Below are 24,785 nucleotides of genomic sequence, written 5' to 3' on the forward strand. Positions count from 1 at the left end.
CATATCGAAACACATAGAATAGCATAACGAAGCAGCAGTCAGAAACAGGCTTTCGCGATAGCCAAATAACAGAAAAAGAAACCGAAAATGGCTATTGCCTTTAATCGATTTCCTATTATTGGCGAGATTTATCGATTTCCTTAAACAAATTTGATCTGCAGTTCAAATAGGAGAGCCTATCTCCTTATCTAGCCTCTTCTGTAGACCGAGTTGCAAATGACTTCTGAAAGTTCAATATCGATATTAATCGATTTCCTGTTATCAATTAGCTGAACTCAACTAGCCTCTTAAGCAGCAAGTTGCTAACGTTAAGAGCTCTCATTAGCCAAGGTCTAAACAGCTAAGGCCTTCACAGCTAACAACTGGCATATTTAAATGATTTATAATTACTTCTTCTAAATATGAAATGTAGATTTGTAGGTTGCTAGCTGTAAGAAAGTTGTAGCAGGAGTTCTGAGGCTCACTTACTAAACTTGATGAGGCTGCTTATGGCATAGATATGTATAGTATAAGTATATATATATATTTATATATTTATATTTATATAATTAATTATGGATCCATCAACAATGTGCGCCCGCATTTTGCTTTTACGCTTGCAGCTAAGAACAAACAACACGTATACGCCGCATTGCACATTGCTGTAGAAAGTGAAGAGTGAGAAAAAATGTAGATAATTAAGTTGACGCTTAAATTGATTACACGCACATATTTTGTACAGAGCTTAAAACTGCATTCGATTTAATTATCGAGCATAAATTGCAGTCAAGAGCCAGCAGCACAAGCTGCCAATCAACAGCAGCAGCAGCAGCAGCAGCAGTAACTGTTGTGCATCGCTTTTCCCAAAAAGAGAGCAAACAGAAATGTAATGCTCATCAAAGCGAATGTTAAGCGCATTAATTTTAATGGCATCAGTGCGTCAATTGATAGAATCGTTTCAAGGACCGGAGCTAGCCACAATCGAAGTTGTTGCACAGCTCGAATGCTACAATAAGCACAGCGTTTGCTAATCATCGAAATGCATTATACAACACTGCTTAATAGTAAATAAAACTCGATGCGAATTACCTCATTGTTTGCCTTTCAGCCGAGTTCACTTGATTTGCTAAGTGATTAGAATTTAGTTATTAACCATAAATATTAAATATGTGCAGGCGAGCATTTGGGCCCAGACTAATTGGTTAAGTGTTGCAAAACACTCGAATATGCAATAGGAATTTAATTGATTTACTGAAGAGCTATCAAAATATATGAATTGAGTATTGTGTGTGTATTGTGTGCATAAAAGTTAACAAATTGCTTCAGCTTAATATCATATATATATATATATATATGTATATATATATATATATGTATATATATATATATATATGTATATATATATATATATATTTCGCCCATTTATCATGTTATTAAATATAGATAGAGCTTCGTCTATCCACATTATCTCAGCTGAAGGCCAGCGTGACTGCAGTAGTTAGCAGTAATTAGCTCCTAAGTAGTCGGATACTCCATGCTAATCATAATTTGGAAATTAACTATAATTGGAATTATAATAAGAAAACAAATGTGAGACTTTTATCGCTTCAAAGTCCATTTCAAGTCACTTTAGAGCGAAGGCAACAAAAGTATAAAGAAAACACTAATTTGTAATCAGTTAAATTGTTTGCGTCGGATGTGCTCGACTAGAAGATACCCTGAAGCACATAACCTAATTAAAAAAGCTATTCACGTTATTTGCGTATACTTAAGCAGCATCTATAGATGATGTGCTCAAATAAAGCCGATGTTTATCTATTTTCAGAGAAATGGATTTCTATAGAGAGAGCTACATATATATAATGTTAAGTAACTAGGCTAGACTGCCTCTGGAATATATATATACATTATGATCTCAGCTATGACTTCTTCTTCCGTCTGTTATAGAAACCATAGCACATGATCTCCCATCTTCACAAGGTTCAGCTTGAGCAAATCCACAGCTGCTGGCGGAAAACGTGTGAAAAGCAATTCAATGTCAAGTTTCGTTAGACTGTGCATGCTTTGTGAGTACTTATACCAGGCAGCTTGAGCCTTCAACTCTCTGTAAGCTTATTGAACTAGTTGGCTGAGAGAGCCAACCGAATTCACTAAACATATAATAATAGTAGTCGTAGCAGTAGCTGTAGCAGTCGGTGTCAGTGGTGGTCACGGCATGCATATCTATTTTTAGATCTGATGTCTGTGGTCATTGGGAAATACAATCGGAATCCTATCACGTTTTGGCATTGTGGCTTTCGGGTTTTCTGTCAACATTTCGCGCGCCGTCAATTTTGACGATGATGGAAAATTCGAAAACAAAAAGTTGACAATTTGAGGCTGGCCAATAATTATTGGCCAACAAATGCGCACAATGCATGCAAAACGGCAGCGAAAAATTAAATAAAAATGTGAGAAAAAACACCAAACAATAGCAAAATTGAATGCGACGAGCTTATGCGACTGCACAATGCGCGTTCAAAAACAAAAAGTTTTATTTACTACAAATTTTAAATTTTCAGACGTGAAATGCTGCCATAGATGAAGATCCATTTGACAGTTATATAGCCAGACAAGAGATGTCCCTTTAGGTCTATCAATAGAGCAGGCATCCCTATAGATATGTATATGAAAGACAGTTTGAAATTTCATGTTTATTCGGATCAAGTTCGGATCAATATAAATTAATAATCTATATAAACATGATTTTTCCATCTGCCTTTCTTATACCTAGCTAAATTCTAACTTGACTCTAGAATATAGCTATATTCCAGCTAGATTTTAACATGATATAGATATATACATATTATGACCAATATAAAAGCCAATATGCTCTGCAGCTCTCGTCGAGCGAGTATTCATGATAAAAATAATAAATAAACTGAAATGGAGATTGGGGCAAGCTCAATAAATGTACAATTAAAAGCAACGCGCAGCATTTGCATTTCATTTAAGTATTTCAAATGAATGTTTTTCAGCTTGTTTTTCTTTTATGTGTGCGCGTGTGTGTGTCAGTTTTCAATGTTGCATAATTTGTTGCAGCTATAACAACAAAAACAGCAGCAAATCAGCTGTTAAACATTTAAATGAAGTCAAAAATGCGTGAGAGATTTTATTAGTGCATTTTATTGTTTATGGCTCTTCCTCATTAGCATACCCTGCGGCCAGACAGAGCGCCTACTTTGTAGGGTATATCCTTGCCTCTTAATCTACTGCCTCTAGGATTATATATTATATTATTTATATAATATTAATTTAATATTTTTGTACTTATTTTCGACAATTTGAATGTAAATCAAATTGTTTGAAAATTCTTAAAAAAACTCAAACCTATTGAACAATTTTTGATTGATTACAGTCAGCAGCACTGTCTGTATAGCTCTCTCTCTCTCTCTGTCTCTCTCGATATTACTGCTTCCCCATTGCTTTGCTACTCTCTAGCTGTGCTAAAAGCATTTGAGAATTCTATGATTGCAGCCAAAGCGAATAATGTCGACTTGCATTTGCTGCGTGGCCTCAATGGCGTTTAGCTTATCTTGACATATTTTAACATATATACATACATAATATAAATATATTTAGCTGATTTCTGATAACTAGAAATTATATAATTTATATTAAAGATAACAGAACTTATATAAGAAAAATTGAATCATCTGCAGCTGTTGAAGGGTATCTGCCCAGTCGTCTAGCCGCGACTCAAGCACAACTATTTATATATTGTTGTTCTTTTTTTTGTATGTTTTTTTCTTCTCTTCTTTGGCTGCTGCCTTTTGTGGTCATAAATTATGTTGGAAAAATGATTATGAACAGAGCAGAGAACCAATACCGAAACGCTGGAAATTGCATTTACATATTGTGTTAAATATTTAACACTTGCCTGAGTGCATGCGTGTGCGTGTGTGAGTTGTTGTTGTTCTTCATGTGTTTTTTTACACACATTTTAATTAGCTGCATTTTATTGCCAGGCAGCAGGCAGGGCACCGCCCGCTGCTGCCCCCGCTCGGCACTCATTAGTTGTCAAGCACTCAATAAATGGCCGAGCCATACATCATTTAAGCCTTCATTAGTTTATCGGCCAAGCGCCTGGTAAAAGTTATTAGCGACAGTTTAAAATTAAATTGCCCGCCTTTTGTTGTACGTGTATATGTGTGCGTGTATTAACATATTCATTTGGAAGTTAATGAACTCGTCAATTAGTTAGTCATTGTCTGACGCGCTGGTAAATAATTTCATTTTGTAATTTTTATTTTTTTTTTATTTATTAAAATTCATTTTCAATTTCCCAAGCTTTAAGCTTGGCATTTCAACTATTAATTTACCATTTGAACTGTTCCACACTTGTTTGACTCTTGACGTTTAACACACTGATGACTTTTCGACTTACAGTTAACAAGCTTACAATACTGAATACCCTGGCCCCGACCCACCACACACACACACACACTGCAACTTTCTCAAGCAATTACTATTTAATTTGCGCAAGCATTTTGCGCCAACTGCGGCGCATCACGACAGCATCGTTTGGCACTGGCACTTGCCACGCCTCTTTTGCAGCTACTCCTCTTACGCTTAGGGTTCAACTGTAGTTGGTCATGTTTTGCTTCTGCTGCTTCTTCGCCTGCTTCATGTTTGCCACTCTTGACTTTGTTTTGTTCGTTCTTTGCTGTTGTTTTTTGTACCCTGTTAAAATGTTAAGTAACCAACTGGGCATGCCCATTATTCCCGGCTTACGTGTAACTCTTGTCAAGTTATATATATACTTTTTATGTGTGATATTTTGGTAGATATAATATAGGTGCAATCTTTGACTAGATTATGGTAGGGCTTTCATGTCAGTTTCGCTTGCTATGTGTATGTAAAATCAAGTACAGGGTGTTGTAAAGTCAATCATTTTACAATTAAGCCTTCCTGTTGTGTTTTTTTTTCTTTTTTCGTTTTCTTTTTGGCAGTTTCGATCTTGTCTACGTTGTTGACCGCAAGCCGCTTAACAGCGAAGGCAACAACAACAAGAGAAGTCTGTCTGAAGGTGGGCGCCTCGCTGCAGTCCCTTCCCTCGCACACGCGAATTTGTGGCTGGACATTCACGCGTTGCTTTGGTCTCCGATTTCGTTTATGCTGTGTGTGAGTGTGTTTGTGTGTGGGGGAAGTCGCCGCCGCAGTCATCTACTTTAGTCATGTTTTATGGCTCTTTTGGTTTTATAATTTGTCCGACAACAGCTGCGGCACAAGAAAGACGGCGAGCACTCCCCTCTCCGTCAACCCCTCCTTCCACTCCTCCTCTGCTTTGATACCCTCTACAGTATGCCCCTGGACTAGTTCTCAGTTTATGGGCAAAGACAGCAAACTTCAAAGCGATTTCGCCTTTTTGGGCACTTTTTTTTTGGGTTGGGTTTTGTTTGGAGGCTGCTCCAATTAGTTGCCAAATGTTTTCTTATTAAATTCAAATTGTAATTTTATGCTTTTGGTCAAAACAACAACAACAACAATGACGACAAAGCTTGGCTTTATTCCTATAATTTATTAGTCTCGCTTTGGTGGCCAAATTAGATTTAACACACATCAATTTACATATACGAATTTGCATACACTCATGTTCCGTAATATGGCATATGACACGCCTCTTTTTGTGTTGCTTCTGCATATATCTTTTTAAATATCTCTTTTCCACTCAGGCTATTTGAAGGGTATATTTGTTTTGAGGGTATATTAGTTTTACAGATTTAATTATGCTTATAATTATATATACACTTATACTTATACTTATACTTATACTTATACTTATACTTATACTTATACTTATACTTATACTTATACTTATACTTATACTTATACTTATACTTATACTTATACTTATACTTATACTTATACTTATACTTATACTTATACTTATACTTATACTTATACTTATACTTATACTTATACTTATACTTATACTTATACTTATACTTATACTTATACTTATACTTATACTTATACTTATACTTATACTTATACTTATACTTATACTTATACTTATACTTATACTTATACTTATACTTATACTTATACTTATACTTATACTTATACTTATACTTATACTTATACCTCTCATCATGAATAGTGTATTACGCCGTCGTTATCATTTCCCATTTTTACATGTTATTTATTTACTTCTTTCCATTCGGCCGGCCCTACACTCAAGTTGAATTTTATTTTCTTATATTTTGTTTATTTTCCAAGTATTTCGCTTTTAAATATTTCTGTCTCTGCTGCTGGCCAAACATTTTGTTTGTTTTGTTTCGCATCCTTTTCAACGCTTTGCTTTACATGCTTTTCCCTATTTTCATTAATTTTTATACTCATTGAAACTGGGAAATCAGGGTATAATGATTTTGTTAAAATATATGTAACAGGCAGATGGAGGCGTGGCAGTCCCAATAAAGTATATATATTCTTGATTAGTGCGACGAGTCGATTTAGCCCTGTCCGTCTGTCTTTCCGTCTGTCTATCCCTCTGGGTGTGCGTCTGTCTGTCCGTCTGTGTATGCCTCTGTCTGTCTGTATGTCTGTCTATAGTTTACATAGTTTACGTGTTAAATGAGTAAAAGAGTGATAAATATGCTCAACAGCAAGAAAAAAAACCAATTTGATTCACATATACATATATACATGCATATATATGTTATATGTATATATATGTGTGTATATATGTATGGCATATATATTCCCAATCAGAATGACAAGTTGTCTGTGTATAGTTAGCTCTGTCGTTTCTCATTTCCGTCTGCGTCAAACTTCATGCAAATTGAGTGTGAATTTTCACTCAAAAAGGGCTCAGGCGCTGTGCTACAGTTGCCCTTTGAGTGACTTTAGGGTATAAAAGGGCGCAGCAGCGGCTGTGGACGATCAGTCAAGTTCATGACCTGGACTGGGTCAGTCGCTTTGTGGTGCAGTGCAAGTGGTGAATAAATTTGTTTTTTTTTTTGTTAAATTGTTTAAGTTTAAATAAATTGTATTTGTTTAATAAATATTGTATTTGTTTAAATATATATTTAAGTTTTTCAACATTGTTTATTTGTTTAATAAATATTTAATTGTATAAATGTTAAAAATGTATAACTTTTAGTATTTTATTTACTTTTAATTATTATTAATAAGCACTAATTATTATTATAATAATGAAGTTCGTCATAATGTTCATTGGCGATAACGATCATTAAGAATAATGTTCATGAATATTGCTGTAAATTATCATTAACGATAATGATCATTAACCATATGACGTTTGCATGATCATTTTCGTAATGCTAATTATGTTACGCTCCTAGGCTCCCTTGTTCTCTTTACAATTGTTAACTACTAAACTTACTCTTATTAAACATACTCTTGTTAAACTTACTCTTGTTAAACTTACTCTTGTTAAACTTACTCTTGTTAAACTTACTCTTGTTAAACTTACTCTTGTTAAACTTACTCTTGTTAAACTTACTCTTGTTAAACTTACTCTTGTTAAACTTACTCTTGTTAAACTTACTCTTCTTGTGATATAGTTAAGTTATTTGCAAATGTTGCTTAGTGTTTGCCATAGGCAGAGAATCTCTTCTCTTTGTATTTAATAAATACTTAAGAACAAGAATATATAAATGTATTAAATATAGCAATAAGCTTAATATATTTTAAAAAATATATTTAATGTATAAATATATAAATATATTTAATATATATTAAATAACAATAACATTTACAAATGTTTGCTAAATAATCTATTCATTTATTACAAAATAAATGTTTTTGACATTTTTCTCTCTTTAAAAACATGTAAAAAGTCAGAGAAAAAAAATAAAAAATAAAAAATTTAAATCTATATTAAATATATATTACTATTTGTACCCATATTTACTTATATATCTATATATAATATATATTTATGCCTCTATATAATATATATGTATACCTATATTTAATGCCCTTCAAGAACTATTTATTTATTTGCTAGAGCTGATGCGTTTTGTATTATTATATTTATTTATTTTTTTTTTTTTGTCTTTTTTTTAATGCTTGATATAAGCTGTGTAAAATATGAGAAATCGTAGTTAGGGTATCTGCTAGTCGAATACCCCGACTAGATCTTTCTACTTCTTTGTATTTATTTTGTTGGTTTGTGGTTTTCTCTGCTTTTATTTTGTGTCTTTGGATGAATGGCGCAAAGGAGCGGTTAGCCCGTTGCACGTAAATGTGGAATGTGATCGACTTTGAAATGCTCTGCTTGAGGAAAATGAGTTGCGACTGATTGACTGAATGATCAATGATGGAGCTATTGGATGACAAAGTGTTGGAATATTGGATTGATTGATTGATTGACTGGTTGATGGATTCATAAATGACTGATGTAAAAGTGATTGATGTACTGATAGAGAGTCGAACTAACTGATTGACTGATGGATAAACTGATGGACACACTAAGTCGCTGCTTGATTGATGACTGATTGATCAATGTATAACAGAATAACTGATTGACTGATGAGCAGATCAACTGATGGTCTGATTGACTGACTGACTGACTGTTTGACTGACGCCAGACTGAGCTATGCAGTGCCCAACTGACTTGACTTGCTGATTGACAGACTGATTGATGCATGACTGAGGGCTGGCTGATGAATGATTAGTGAATGCCTTTCTCAGTAATATAATTACGTATATCTTATGCTTCATAAGCCGTTTTAATATGAATATTTCTTAAAGGATTCATTTCAATTTAATAACAGATTTGTTAGGGTATTTGCACTGTGCAGTCATTTTCGTCTTTGTTTGCTTGCAGCTATGCAAATTAAATTGCAAATGTGTCTTACTTATGCGCACACACACACACACACACACACACACACACACACATACACACACATTCTGTGTGTTGCATTCGCTCGTTTCATTCATGGCATCTAAAATCTATGTAAACGCGAGCGCCGATGCCGCCACAGCAACAACTGAGGACCAACAACAACAACAGCATTAACAAGAACAACTAACTATGCATACACACACACACACACACACACACACACACACACAATTGCACACAGATTGCATTTGTTTTTGTGTTGCTTTTGTTTTATTGTGCGCCAGCCTTTTGCTTACGTCTCGCCCTCTGCCACTCGCCACGAGTGTGCGTGTGTGTGTGTGTGTGTGTGTGTGTGTGTGTGTGTGTGTGTGCTTAGCAGCAAATTGCAATTAGTGTTGACTTATGTTGAAGTCATATCGTGCACCAGTTTCTGTTCCTTTACCCCCTGCCCCACCCCTGCCCCACCCCTGCCCCATCCCTGCCATTCGCTTTCTTCCTGCCTTTGGTGCCTTTCGTAGTTGATCTCGTGTTGTAATTGCTGCACTCGTTGCCCTTGTTGTTGTTGTTGTTGTTGTTGCTGCTTCTCGACGCCATCGCTGTGGCATGTGCGTTGGCATTTGCGACCCATAGCCAAATGCAGTTGGCCAGCTCACAGGCAGTCGGCCAAAACCAAATTTATCAATTTTTAGTAATGTGGTCCAGACAAGCAGCCCCCAAGTTCTGCTCCCCCTAAGCCCGCCTGCGTGCTGCACCCGCTTCACAGGAGTGCCAACGTCCTGTTGATGTGACTTTGTGCCAATAGCTGAGCAACAAAGGCAACAAGAGCAACAACAGTCGCTACTACAACAACTTTAACAATTGAGGCTAGACTCTCGATGCCTTTTGTAGGCGTGGCAGTCGACATATGGCAAATAGCGAAAATACACAACAAAACGACGAAGCACTGAAAAATGCACTGCCCAAAGAAGCTATAAATTCATGTGCTCAAGAAAACAGCAGCAGATATATATGTAGCTCGAGCTGCACTCGCTCAGAGCTAATACACCCCGTTGCTGTGCCGTAGCGAGAATTGGAGCAGCCGCTGCGGAAAAACTTCATTTAAAAGCAATTTTCATAGTAATCGCTTGGGCGGGGGTGGAAGCGGGGCCAAGGCTTCACTGTATGCAGTTGTTTAGCATACAGCACTGCCCCAATAACTAATGCCCCAACCCAATGCCGCCGCTTTACTGCCTGGAGCTATCAGCAGCTAACACTTCGTTGCATTTGGCCACAAAATGTTTTTAAATTCACATAAATTAGAGGCACGGAAAAACTATTAAAGCATGTGTCGTGCGCGCGTTTGTGTGTGTGTGTGTGTGTGTGTGTTAGTTAATGAAGAAAAATAGATGAGTGCCGTTGGTTGAGGTGTGCGAGTCGGCGCTCGCTTCCGCAGACTATAAAATAGCAGCCGAAATGTGCTTAACATTTTATGTCTTTTCATCTCTAAGGTATGTGTGGCTGTGTGTGTGTGAGTGTGTGTGAGTGTGTGAGTGTGTGTTTGCTACTGTAACCGCCTTCTAGCCCAGCCCCTGCCCCTGCCCCTGCCCCTGCTTCAGTTCTAAGCAGCAGGGTGCCAACAGCAGCAACAAATTCATTTGGGGTCGCGCTGTCTTAGTTCCAGCACTTGCTGCAGAGTATCAACGACTGCTCATGCCCTGTGTAACACAGAAGTCTGCTAAATGCCATGGCCATGCTATGTATATGCACAGATGTTATGGAGCTATTTATGTCAGGGTATTTGCGCGGCGGCTCCTTTTGTAGCTGGCCTTAGCTGCTTGTTGCCACGATTTGTCCCCTGTCTGAACTGAGCGACCCCAACACGCACACTACACACACACGCTCATGCACAAGGCGTTAATTACTTCCAATTGGAATTTTGGTTAGTTTATAATTTGCTATGCCCATTTTTAATGGGCGACAAATTGATGGCCTCTTTTAACAAAAACACTTTATGCTCGAGGATTAAGGCGTTGCCATTAGGAATGGGGGCGGAACTGGAGGCTGGGGGCTGGGGGCTGTGGCGGCAGCCGATTGCAATGAGCGCTGCGCAATTTGAAGCCATTTGAATTACGTGTGGTCAGCGGGGTCAGTAAGCCAGGCCAGTAGCGACCCGTTAGACTGGCGCAGCTAAATGGCAAAAGGCAGTTAAATACTGCGGCACGTAGCCAGTGGCAATGGACGCGCGAATGAATGAAAAGCCAGGCAAATAAAGCCAACCAGCAAAAAGGGCCAAGGCACAGATTCGATTACGCAGAGAGCATGCAGGGAGCGTGCATGGAGTAAAGTGGCGCGGGGCGGGCGGCGGGCGGTGGGCGGTGGGCAGTGGTTGGCGCTGGTAGGTGTTGGAGCATAGACCGCAAAATCATGCGGCTGCGATAGCTTGAGTGCAGCAACAATATGCAACAGTAGCTGCAGCTGCAGCAGCGGCAGCCGCCGCAGCTCTAGCTTCCAAAGCATTTTCAGATTCCGTTTCCGTTTTCATTTGCTTCTTTTTGCTTTCTTTTTTTCTTCTTTCGCTTTTTGTTTAATTCCTTTTTGGTTTTGCACGCTTTGGGGCTTTTGCGCTTTGCTTTGATTCGGGCTCTGCTGTGGCATGTACAAAGAGGTGGGCTGTGGCAAAGGCAGGAAGCTGCGGATTTGGGTGGTGTTCGGTTGCCGTTGCACTTCATTGAGCCGTGCAAGTGTTAAAAGTGTTGCAAATTGCGTGGTTTCGATGCCACGGCGCTGCATCAACTGACGCTGGCGCAGCGCAGCGTGGGAACCACATAGCCAGCCAGAAGCAGCAATCCACTCAAATAGATAAACTATATATTTAAAGAGCAGCCAGATACGCGATATATTTATAAGCAAGCGAACAAACTTAATCAAAGCAAAGCGCAGGCTATGCGCGACTAGCATATACCCGGCACATAATTAAATATCTTATTTTAAAGCAGCTTACTAGGCTTAGCAGCTTTAGGCATCTGAACTGACATAGCTTGAGCTGGCTAAGCTCTGCTGCAAGATGAACTGAACAAATCGAATTATACAGTTCAGATTTCAGAATGAAGTGAATCATAAGATATAATTGTTTAACAAATTCTAGTCGAATCCGCTCAGTTAGAAAATGCCCTAAGCTCAACTTAACTAAAAATAGCTCAACAAATGGTTAGGACTCTTGGTTTACTTTGAGCCACAAGCCACGCCTACTGCGCTCTCTTACATATGCTTTAGCCCATATACTCTACGCTCTTTGCCCATTTTTTCCTAACAAAAGTCAGACTTATTTATATTTGAGTCACTTTTTAGCATAGAAAATTATAAATTTCAACTGTGTTTTTATTTTTAAGAATGTGCCTCAAATACTTGTCGTATTTTAATTTAATATGCTCAGCTGACTGCTGGACTAATTGAAATTCCTTTTATAGTTTAGCCATGGCATTTTTTGTAGCAGCTCAAAGCGGGAATTCCTTGCAACAACAAATCACGTTCATAATGTTGTCACAGTGAGAGAGAGAGGGAGAGAGTGGGAGGGACTTGGGGCTGGAGTCGATTGTAGTTGAATTAAGTCGAGTCGCGCACAAAGGACACTCATTATGCATGCCCGAGCTCGATGCAAGGATATCATCAACTACCCACTAGCTGTCGCAGGCCCTCGCTGCCTCTCTCGCCCTCTCGCCCTCTCGCAGTCCGTTGTTTATCTCTGCTCAGTGTCTCTGTCTAGTTTTTTGCTCGACGCTATTTTTCTATAATGCTCTTTTTGCATACTTTCAGGCGCGCCGCCAACAAACGGCAACAAAATGTAACCACAGCAAAGCTGGCAGCATTTTTTTATTCGCATTGCCATCCAACTGCCCCCCTCAGCCCTGCACAAGAGCGTGCCACATTGTTGCGGTTGCAAAATAAAGTGTTGCATTTTGTTTTTATATGCCAAGCGATTCGTTCGCTCACTGATCCATGCTCCAATCCTGCCCCAGACATATGAGCAGCAATGATTCTTGTTGCATATGTGCAACAACTTAACTGCAGCTGGAGCTGCTAGCTGCTAGCTGCCAAGTCATAAAAAGTGTAACAAAAATTGCCAAAACCAAAAACGTTTTCAGCTACAAATGCTCGGCCCGTTCCATTGTGCCGCTGCGCCGCTGTACCGCTTACCCGTCGCCCATTGTCCATTTGCGGGCATGCAAAATGCGCACAGCTGTCGGGATTAGCCGGGCTGAGAGCATGGCATGAGATTGCAATGTAAACGCCGCGAATTAGCTCGAGCGGCAACCCTCCAGCCTCGCCTCAACCACCCCCGTACACACAAATAAATGTAATAAAGAAATAAAATTCTCTATGGGGGCGACAAACAATGCCCTTTGGCCTATGTTTGCTCCGCGCTCCGCGCTCGGCGCTTCCATTTTCACATTTCCCATTTCGGGCATTTCCCACTTCGATTGCAGCCGCTGCCAAAAAGTCTGAAAACTGAAAATTTAACAGATGGCGCGCATTAGATGCGCTTCACTCGGCCCCAGAGACCAGAAGTACAATCGCGACATACCCACGACCCGCCACGCCCATCTCCAGCCCATCTCTAGCCCGCGCTGGACCGCAATTTGAGTCAGCTCTGCCCAGGTACAGGTAAATAAAAGCGGCCAGACTTTAAAAGAAACTATTTACCTTTAATTATATTTGGTAATTAGAATATCTATATATATATATATATATATATATATATATATATATATATATATATAGATACAGTTATATAAATATGTATTTATATTAATATTATTTGTCTAGCCCGAGCCCATTTCCATGTTACTGGACAGTAAAGTATATATATATATATATAAATATATATATATATATATATATATATAAATATATATTCCAGATCAGGTTAGCCTTCATATAAACCAAACAACAATCGAATCAGTCATCACTTTTATAAATTCAAGAAATTGATAAACATGCAAAATACTTGAAAAATCTTAGCATATTTGACTAGCTCTTCAAATATGCTAAAATGTTTAAATCAATAAAATTTGTTATTAAAACTTCTTTAAAATATAAAAAAAATATTAATTATACAAGCTTTTATTTTTCCTGCCCAGGTATCCCTAAAGAAACGAGCTGTAAATGGAGATAATTGTGGCAAGGTTTCTATACACACGATTGGTCTGGGTATTTGCTAGTCGAGCACTTCCGCTTAGAGCTCTCTAACTAGTTTATTGGGAAATGGAAATTTGTGTGCTTTTGCTACACTGTGACTGTGACAGCTATGTCATAAGCTGGCTGATAGAAGAAAACTCTTTAAATTCTCTGAATACAAATTTCTTATCTCGTTTTGTATAAAATTCTATAGAATTTTGTATAAATCGATTTTCATTTAATCAAAAGTCATCATTCACTAGTATTTCTTTGGCACACTCGCAGCTATTTTGCGCCACTGTGCGAGGGCAGTGCAGCGTTTCCATAACGAAATCGAAACAAATTGCCGGCGAATAAAGCAAATCTAAATATTAATGTGCGACTCAATGAGTCGGAAGCGGGTCGCATCGCATGGCACTCGCAGTGCGGGACTTTGGCTGTGGCTGTGGCTGTGACTGTGGCTATAAGTTTCGTTTAAGGCTTGGGATTTTTTTTTTTTTTTTTGGGTATTTTTGGGGTAGGCCTGAAGATAAGCCGCACGATTGCAGGTAGCAAACGTAGAGCGATTCCTCTTTCAATATTTGCTCGGCTTCGCTTCGCGTAAATCTTGCCAAAGCTTTCACGGGCAGCTGGTCAGCTGTGGAGGGGGGCTGCGGGGGGCGCTGGGTGCTGGTACTTCAAATAATGGATGGCCGGGACCAAAACAGGGCAGACGTCGCTGTTAACTTCGCTCGACATAAATATTTTTATCACTTGCCTTTGCCGGCGCTTCGAGTTTGTTTGTTTCCGTTTTTTTTTTGTCATTTCTTTTGGCTTTCTTGCTGTGTAGCTGAGGAGGAGAAGGAAGGGGCATGGGGTTGGGAGTGGGACTTTGCTGAGCTGCCCTCCAGGCGCAAGCTATGAAAAAAGGAAAGCAAATTCATATTAAAGCCTTTAATCTCGCAATCAAATCGCAGCGACTTGTGCATTAAATTAATTTTATGTTCTCCTTTTAGGGGCAGTGGGAGTCGCTAGATTCCTATGCTAATCAAACGGCTACGGCTAGCGACTTCCAGTTAAATTGAGCCTCAACTGCGATCCATTTGCATGGATAATTGTTGTGCCAAGTCACCGAAATCGCAGCACAAAACACATTCGATTGAATAATTGCTTTGCTAATTAATGATTTCTAATCAGAGATAATTTATAATTGGCCTGCCATCATGAGGACTGAAAGAGGATTGCACTAAATGGAAATAAGTTTTGGGAGATACAACTGACTTGGGCCAGAAACTAGATTTGATATGAGTGCAAGGAACGGTTAGTCGGGTATGCACGACTGACTAAATTTGACCTAAGTTGAGCTGCGACTTGCTTAAGCAGAATCTTCAGATTCAATGTGGTTGGTCGTAACACCAGTTGAAAACGATATTAATCGGAAAAAGTTATCGATCTTTGAAGCAAATTTGATGAGAGTGATAAAGAGCAGCATCCACTTAGTGAGATGCAAGTCTTTAGCTCATAAAGCGCCAATTGCTCCAGCTGAAGAGTATACACGCCTCATGGAGTCAGCTACACCTGCTTGTGCCTGGTTTGCACAGGTATATATAGATTGATAAGATAAGCATATATATAGTTGTGCACCGGATATACTGAGTCGCTCGAATCTGTGGCTCAGGGCCAATGTCAATTGCCCAGCAGGTTTTTCGGCACAGAAGACTATAAATTAGCACAGACTGCGACGCTGACCTTTGGCTGCGTGTGCCGTTATGGGGTTGACCCGCAATGTAATGTCAGAGAACGTCGCCCTAACTTGACGTCGCACGCTGCGCATTTGTTTCCTTGATTAATTCTGCATGGCGACGACGTCGACGACGACGGCGGCCCACAAAAAGTTAATCGTTAGTAATTTATGACTCTCTGTGGAGGCGAGTGGCAGACAGCCAAATAGCCACGGACAAGGTGTATGGGGCGTGCATTGGGGGTGTCACTCGCTGTCAGTCTCCCTCGCAAGGTGCGAACAATGCTGAGCCAAAAGCGAGAAGAAGAACGCAAATAATTGGTTTGCACCAATGTGGACACAGCTCGCCTGCTGCTCAAAATCACGATAATGATAATGTTAATGCTGATGATGATGATGATGATGATGATGATGACGATGGCATAAATGACCCGCTGACTTTGACAACAAATATGCGAACGTAGCAGAGGCAGATCGTTGCACATTGCCTCGATTCGATTGGAATCGATTCGATTGGCAAACGAAGCGAATGCTGAAGGAGTCGGAGTAGTTGGAGGAGGAGCTGGAGTGGCCGCAGTGGCTGCCATGCCTCGCACGTCGAGGCATTCAAATGCGCCGTCCAAGTGTTGAATTAAGCACCAAAAATGCAAAGAGAAGAATGTCGATGACGTCGTCGAGCCCTGGCACTGGCACTGGCATTGGCAATCGAAGGCTATGGCCATTGGGCTATCGAATGCTCCATGGCCATGCATTGAATTGAGTTCATTGCGCTGCAGGAGTGGACACCAGCCGCACAATGGACGCAATTGAAAACGGCACTCGATGAGGCCAACAGAGCACACGACTGTCCCACCGAAGCGACAGTGAATGCCAGCTATAAAGAATTCCCAACTCGAACGTGTGTAAGTCTGCGTGTGTGTTGTACCTTTGACTTTGTTTAAACAAACTCAATTGCATTTTTATGAAATAAATTTTGAAACTTTTTTCGCTTAGTTGAGAAAAATGTGAATTTGATTAATTTTTATGCGATTTTAATTACTTTTACTATTGCATATCCCTTTGATATGTAAATACTTTTTCTATTTTTATTTTAATTTCACATATCAATATTTATTTTTCTCTTAATTTGTTTTTAAGTGCTGCCATCCATAAAACATTTGCAAAAAAAAACTAGCTAAATGCCAGCTAATTGCATTTAATTGAATTTTTATATATTTATAAAAAAACAGGAGTATAAATATTTAACATATTTTTAGCTAGTTATGCGTCCAAATAAATACAAAAATGTTGTATTCATTTGACCCACTTTGCAGCTTACTCACATTTTATACTCGCAATATTTTTTCAAATATAACAAATGAAATATTTCATCAAATGCAGCTGCTCAAATGAGTTGCTCGAGTGATTGGAACAACAACAACAACAACAACAACAATACAAATTTAGCTTTGCATTCGCCTGTTTGCTTAGCCCAATTGCTCAGCTTTGAGTTTACGAATAATAAATTTCAAATCTCTAAAATAATTCGCAAGAAATAATTTATAATAAGATTGAAGCGCTAAATTCCATTCTGACTCCAAAGACGGCTAAATTTATGCAAAAATTTATGGTTTCAAAGATATAGATATAGATATAGATATAGATATATATATATATATGTAGACATAGGTAAAGCAAGAAAGATATTTAGATTTATAGATTTGAGCCAAAAATCTGCAATAGAAACAATTTCAATATCGAATTTTTTGCCTTAAAATTTTAGCCACGCCCCAAAGGGCCTAGCTGCCTATACTTTATATATTTGCCTTTATCTTATCTTCTATATCGAGGAACAGAGACACAGCTGCTTTACTTTGTAAGCTATTAGCAAAAAAAATATCAAAGTTTCGATTGTTGTTTCTAATTTGTAAGCAAAATTTTTGTTTTTCCAAAAGTAAAGGCTGTATTTTTTTAGAGTTACACAAGTGTAAGTCTTGATAAAGTCAAAAATGTAACTTAAATATCAATATAGTAAATTTGGTTATATAGAAGAATTCAGGACATTAATGTTTCAATATAATTTTGACAATTTTAATTTAATTTTGAATATTTTAAAAATTATATTCAAAATCTCCATTAAATAATATTCAACTCAAGGCTTACTGCTGTTGAGCTTATTTTTTAGATTTAGATGAATATTGTAGTATATAGTATGTATATAAATAGATTATATGTTCGGTTGGTATGCGCTGTTTTATGTTCTGCAGCACTGGGGAATATAGAATATATATAGCAAGAGCACAGAGCATATAGCTTATAGCTTATACCAGAGTAAGGATGCTTTTATGGCAAGTAGTATAACGTTGCAAAAGTATTTTTTATGGAACTATTGGGGAATGTTTTATAGTTGTCTATGTATATGTGTATATATGAATGGATATATGTATGTATGTACATAGGTTGGTGCGTTTGTATGTCGTTTGGATAGATTGCTTAACTCACTTTTGCATTCGTTGGCATCGTTGTCGGTGGCACGTCCCCAGGGCCGGTCGAAGTAGAAGGGCTTGCAGCGCTCGCACTCGGGTCCCGCTGTGTTGTGCTTGCAGGCGCAGGTCATGGCCAGCTTGGCGCTCAGCTGTAGGGCGGACGGAGTGCGTCCGAAGTGGCTGTGCAGCGAGGCGGGCATATTGTCATCGTCCTGGCCATCGTCGGCGTCGGCATGCAGTGCGCTGCCACCAGTGCTGGTGGCAATGCACTCGGAGGCGTGGCCATTGCACTTGCAGCGACCGCCCACAGCGAAATCGGAGACAGCGTAATGCTGCGACACGGAGAGCAGCTGCTGCATGGCAGCGGCAGCGGCACCAGCAGCTCCGGCGGCTGCGACAGCATCCGATGTGCCCAACTGAGCGGATGTTGGCGATTTGGTTGAGGACGTGGATTTGGGCGATGCCGGCGGCAATGGTATGGGAGTGCTGACAGTCAGTTTGCCCTGGAAGTGCTTCTCGTAGACGCTGCTCTTGTGCTTGGACTGGCGCTTGCTTTCGCCATCGTTGGCATAGTCCAGATGCAGTTCGTCGTCGAGCTCGAGGTGCTTCTTGGGCTCTTCGTACTCCTCCTGATCGTAGCCGGCGCTGTCGTTGTCATGCAGATTGTAATCGTACTCGTCCTGCTCATCCAGCTCATGTTCATCCAGTTCCTCCTCCTGGCTGGCGGTCATCTCGTCGCTAAAGCTGTTCGCATTGCCCTTGGCCCGTTCGCGACTGAGCAGCAGCTGGGGCGGCAGCTCCAGGCGATGGAAGACGACACGTATATCGGTTGCCGTTACCCAATCTTGCAACACCAGCGACGCATCCAGATCATTAGCCGAGGGACGACCCTCCAGTGTGTTGAAAGCGAAACGCTGGGCGGCGCCACCACTTGCGGCATCGTGCTGCGAGTTCATGCAGCGCGCCTCCTGCTCATTGAATTTGCTGATCTTGGCACGATCCGCACGCCCGTAAAACTTCTGGCACTGCGAACTGTAGAATTGGAACGGCTGCCAGGTCTGGCCGAAGTCGGAGCTCTTGTAGATGGCCAACGAATCGGGCCGCGGCGATTTGGGGCAGAAGGAAAGCGATATGTAGGTTAGCTCGTACTTCTTGCCCAGCGACAGGGTCAGGGTGACGTTGTCCGGCGGCGCTGTGTCCGGATCGTGCGGCACATTAACGCTGCCCGAACGCCAGCAGGTGACATTGCTCGGATTGTTGAGGTCTGTGAGGGCGGCGGCGCCATAGCGATGCTCCGACTTGTCGCACACCCGACACTCGCCCGCGCTGCCATCGCGCTGCAGCTCGCAGAAGCGCTCCGGCTGCTGGGCGCCACAGACGCTGGATGCCTGCACCGGATTGCCGTAGGCGGCGTTCACAAAGCTCGGCAGACACTTGCGTGGCTTGCCCTCAAAATAGCATGGATCATTGGCGTTGATGCTGACGCCGCCAGCGGCATGGGCCAAGCAGGTGACCAGCGCGGCCAGTTGCAGCAACAGCTGCAGCTTCATGCGCAGCCTCATCTCTGGGTCCTTCGCCAAGCCAAATGCAAATTCAAACTCTTTCTCTCGCTCTCACTCTGCTCTTGCTGTGTCACACTCGATGGCACTTTTCCTTGAAGTGTATGTGTCTCTGTCACTCGCGAGGATCAACGGGCGAACGGCGTGAGCACAAAACAAAAAAGCAACAAAAACACGCAAAGACACGCAGCACACGCGGCACGCGGACGCTGAGCGGCGGCGTCACTGAGTCTGGCACGGCGGCCGCATGCAACAGCTGCCGCTCCGATTTCCGATTTCAATTTCGGTTTCTGTTTCCACTGTCTGCTGTTGATTCTCACTCACTCTCTCTCTCTATCTTACTATCTCTCTCTCTTTCACGCACACTCTGGCACTTGTTCTATAACTGTTTTTTAGTGTTTCTGCTGAGGGTAGAGACCGCTGCGATTGCGATGCAACTCGGTCAACGGCCAGCGTTGTTCTGTTTTGTCCACGTCCTCGTCGCGTATCCTGCAGGCGAGGCGACAACAGACGACAACAAGCCAAATGATTTGCTGCTTGTGTTGAGTTTCTATGCGCTTCGCTTCTGCTGGTGCTGCTGCTTCAGCTTCAGCTTCGCTCTGCTCTGCTTTGCTTCGTTTCGTTTCGTTTTTCGGTCTCGGCCAATTTCACCACTGCATGTTGCGGAGGCTGCTGCGGCTGCTGGCCGCAAAATGTTGCTACACCAACAGCGAAACCAAAAAAAAAAATGCTAACAAAATTTATACGACACACATACGCGCGTGGGCTGAGCGCCAAGGCACGAGCACTGCCTGTGCCAACAACAACAACGACAAATACACAGACAAGAAACACGATTCGAACTCGTTCGCTCTGTTCGCCTTGCGTCGGCTTCGTTGTTCACCTGGCAAACGTTTGTCCGTTACTGAACGTCCGCAGCATCTCGGGCCGGTCGGTTGCCGGCTGCTGTTGCTGTTGCTGTTGCTGTTGCTGCTGTTGATGTTGCTGTTCGCTTTGCTTTGTTCGCTGTGGGCCGCAACACGCGCGCTCTCTTTGTCACCCTCTCGCTCGCACTCGCTCTCTCTGGCTTAGTTTAGTGTTGGCTTTGCTTTAATGTGCTGCACAGTGGGTCAGCAAACTGCGAAATCTTAATGAAAATCTAAATATTCATAAATTTAGTAAGAACATTTATTAAATATGTTATAAAATATGTTATATAAATTTATGTGTACATATAATTCACTTTACTATTTAAAAAATTCGAATTTTATTATAAAAATATCAGAATATATGAAGACAAAAATATATGGTCTTCAGAGATATTCAAAATTGTCATATAACAAACGTTAATTTTTAATTTTAAATGAGGCAGTTATATATATATTTTTTTTATATATATTATATATTATATATATATATATACACATATCAATGTTTATATATAAACTTTACATAATATTTTCTTTTAAGTATTTCCTTATTCATAATTTAATAGTTTTATTGACAATGAACATATTTTCATTAAGAATTTGTATAAAAAGATAACAAAGCATAGTCTGTCGTAACAAATTGTTCTGATGCTGGCGTCTGTTCAACCACTGTGCGCAATGTGGATGTAGGTTTTGTGGATGCTGCTGATGCTTAGCAACATTTGCTGTCTAAGCACATGCTGCCAGCAACATTTGTTGCAAACATTTTTTGTTGCTGTTGCTGCTTGGCAACTTGCCTAAAATTGAAGCCCAAGCAATTTGAATTAGTTGACTGTGACTGTGACACAGGAAACGTGAAATCTTTTGCTAATATGTGAATGCATTTACATAGGTGTGCGTGGTTGCATGTGTGTATTGTTAGTCGACTTATGCGCTCGTCTTCGCCTTAACCTCAATTCGCGCAACGCTTTCAAAACTTCCGCTGTCATGAATTCAATTCAATCCATTTCATTCACAATGCAAAACGCCGACAAATATGCCGCGTCAGACGCAGACGCCGCGACGCCGCGACGCCTGCGCAGCAGCAACAGCAACAATTTTTGTGCGCCTTCGTTAATGCCGCCAGCAAGCCAAAAGGCATGCTCCACTTGGACCTCGTCTGCCAGCTCCCTGACCCACACACACACACACACACACACACACAGGCACACTGGCTGCCTTTTTTGTTGCTCTTTGTCTCTGTAGTGTCATCTGCAATTTGTAAGGCCGCATTACGGAGTCACTACCTGCCCCTCCCCCCTCCCTACTACCTCCTCCGAGCCCCCCACCGCCTCGCACGCATTTATTTATCGCTTGTTACCTTTGGGGCGCAGACCCAAAAGCTGGGAACGTGCCCAAGCTGCGTCGGCCGTCGAGATGCTTCCGTTTCGCTGACTGGCACCCGCAACACCCATCCCCTCGCCCACGCTCCACACTCTCTCTCCTTCTCCCACTCTCTTGGCCGCCCTTTTTTACTTTTTTTTTGGTTGCCTTTTGATTTATTGTTTTTGACATTTTGTGTGCTTATTTCTCGGTTTCAGTTGCGTTTCAAGTGGTTCCCAACAATTCGACTCGTTATGTTTTATTTATAACGGATTTGTAGCTGCCCGCGTTCCGCTTTGTCTTGGCCTTTTGTTTATAAATATTTATATGCCTTGGCCTTGTGTGTGTGTTGGCTGGGAAAAGCAGTTAGCGGTAAACCCGATGGAGCCAGCTACTGTCAGAGCACATCAGCATCCTCCGGTCCAAATATGATGCCCATTTGACCTGTGCCACTGACTTTTTGAGCTGGGTTCGCAATGGAATTTTAATTTCATCTCAGGCCGGGCTAAGCCGAAGCTTTCAGTTTCAGTCTCACTCGCAGCGGCTTTATCAGCTGTTTTTTGCGATCTGGTGGAAATGGCTCGCCTTTGGCAGGCTCCGGCTCGCACTCTAACGTGCCACTTGCCACATGCCACATGCCACTTGCAACGGGAGCAGTCGTTGCCAAAACGTCTAATTATGACGCCAGCTTCGATGTGGCCGCTGCAACTTGCCACCCCAGCTGCGGGCATTTTGGCAGTGGGCGTGGCTCTGCCACTTGACTGACTGATGATTATGCTTCTTGATATTCGCGGCCAAAGCCAGCGCGGCGGCCGCAGCTGCAACTTAAGTGAAATCAACTATTTCTTTCTTGGGGGCGTGGTCGGCATTTGAAGCTATTTGAAAAATCAAAAGCAAAAAAGTGCAGCTAACTGTAAATTTGATGTGCCAGTTCCATTAAAAGTAATATGACGCACGCCTCTCCATGCGATTCTCATGGCCCAAAAACAATTTTGTGCCTAAGTAAGCCATAGAAACTTTAAGTAAGGTAAAACATGAAAAGGTTTCGAGTTGAGGAAATTCAATCAAAATTTTATTTTGCATGCAAATTGAAAGAGAGAAAGAGAGGGAGTGGGAGGGAGTGAGAGAGAGAGATATCGAGGGAATGAGAAAGAAAGAAAGAAAGAGGAAGAGAAAGAGAGAGAGTGAGAGAGTGCGAGAGTGAGAAATGCAATGAAGAAAACAGAGAGAGAGAGAGAGAGAGAGAGAGAGACAGAGACAGAGACAGAAAGAAAGTGAGTGAAAAGTATATCTCACCTGATGAAGGGCTAATCATGACCATGATAATTATGAAAATTAGTATTTCAGATTACGTATCTTTAATGTCATAAAATATGCTATTAAGTAAAGTGCAGTTCATTGATATTAAAAATATATTTCTTTAATTTATTATGAGCTAAACTTGTGTAACTCTAAAAAATACGCAATACATTTTTATGGAAATTATTGATTCAAGTCCATTTCTATATGCAATTAGCTCCTGTTTACATACTTCATTCATATGCTCATCATACAGTGAAGACTTTCAGCTAATATTCCATATTTTTCACAGCTCGTAAAGCTGAAAATGGGATACTCTTCAGATACTTGATTCATATGCCATATGCCAGATCGTTGAACTTATTCAATGCTTTGCACAGTTCTAAGATTCAAATCTGTTATTCTCCTTAAGCTAAGCTGTGAATTGGGCAGAATTTCAATTGCATTTCAAACTTTAAGATTAGCTTTTGGGAAAGTTCTCTGACATCTGTCATTAACTATGCACAGGTATAATAAATATAAGGCCAATGCTGGAGACTTTAGACATGAGAAAGGGAACTTCCTTGTCAATTAAGTACTCTATAGCTGCCTCATAGTTGCAGCTAAATCATAGGCATCATTTCACTAACTTATTTTTATGCACTTTAAGCAATGAATTTCTTCGAGTGTAGCCAAATATGCTTTAGTTGTAATGCGTAATTAGTCATGTGGGTTTTTCTTCTACCTTTGAGCCTCCACAGCATTCAATGTTTGTTCGTGGCAACTGCAACTGAGGTCGGTGTCTGTGATGCTGCTGCTGCTGCTGCTGCTGCCATCCAGTTGCAGCTCCATAGCAACGACAACAAACTCCGCGGGGTGCATTGCAACAAAAATCAAACGAAAATCTACAGGCGACCAAAAGTGAAGCCACAAGCCTGAGTCCCTCTGTGTTTGCTTAAGTGTGTGTGTGTGTGGCTGCCGAAAGTCAAAGTCAATGTCGACTACTGTTTACAGTCGAAGCAGTTGCAGTTGCAGTTGCAGTTGCAGCGGCAATTAAGTCAAACAATTGCAGCAGGAAGTTGTCGCCCCATTGCCTTTGGCTCTCGCTTTCGCTGCTCCTCCCACTCCTGCTGCTGCTGCTGCTGCTGCTCGTCGCTTGTCAAGTCAATTGGTTTGCCACCACAACATTAATACAGCTCGCTCTTGCCACTGCCTCACCCTTAGACCCAACAACTCCCGCGCCCTCGCCTCGTATTTGCCTTCACGCAGCGTTGCCCGCTTTGGTCTTAAGTAAATATTTGGCCTACGTGCCCATTACGTGATTTTCCGATAGTCTCGTCGATGAGGTTGATGATGCTGATGCACTTGAGATGCAGCGTCAATGATGAGCATGATGATGCTGCCGCTACCTCACCCACTTGACATGGCCGGCAAGCAGAACGAGACAGAGACCAGAGCCAGATGAGACTACATATGTGTGCAGCTCAGAGCGATCTTGCT

At 41.0% G+C, this 24,785-nt stretch overlaps 1 protein-coding gene across 2 annotated transcripts in view; it reads right to left on the bottom strand.

Moving 5' to 3' along the window:
* The window catches only part of LOC111600218 (netrin-B), a 66,294-nt gene extending 45,686 nt beyond the window's left edge, over positions 1-20,608 (bottom strand). For both annotated transcript variants that reach the window (XM_023316240.2, XM_023316239.2), the window contains exon 1: positions 18,195-20,608. In XM_023316240.2, coding sequence (XP_023172008.1) covers positions 18,195-19,740 — 1,546 coding nt within the window. In that variant the 5' untranslated portion in view covers positions 19,741-20,608. The remainder of the gene's footprint in view (positions 1-18,194) is intronic.
* Positions 20,609-24,785: the final 4,177 nt, after the last annotated feature.

Source organism: Drosophila hydei, unplaced genomic scaffold, assembly GCF_003285905.1.
Source record: "Drosophila hydei strain 15085-1641.00,03,60 unplaced genomic scaffold, DhydRS2 tig00000232-arrow-arrow-pilon, whole genome shotgun sequence".
Classification (NCBI taxonomy): domain Eukaryota; kingdom Metazoa; phylum Arthropoda; class Insecta; order Diptera; family Drosophilidae; genus Drosophila; species Drosophila hydei.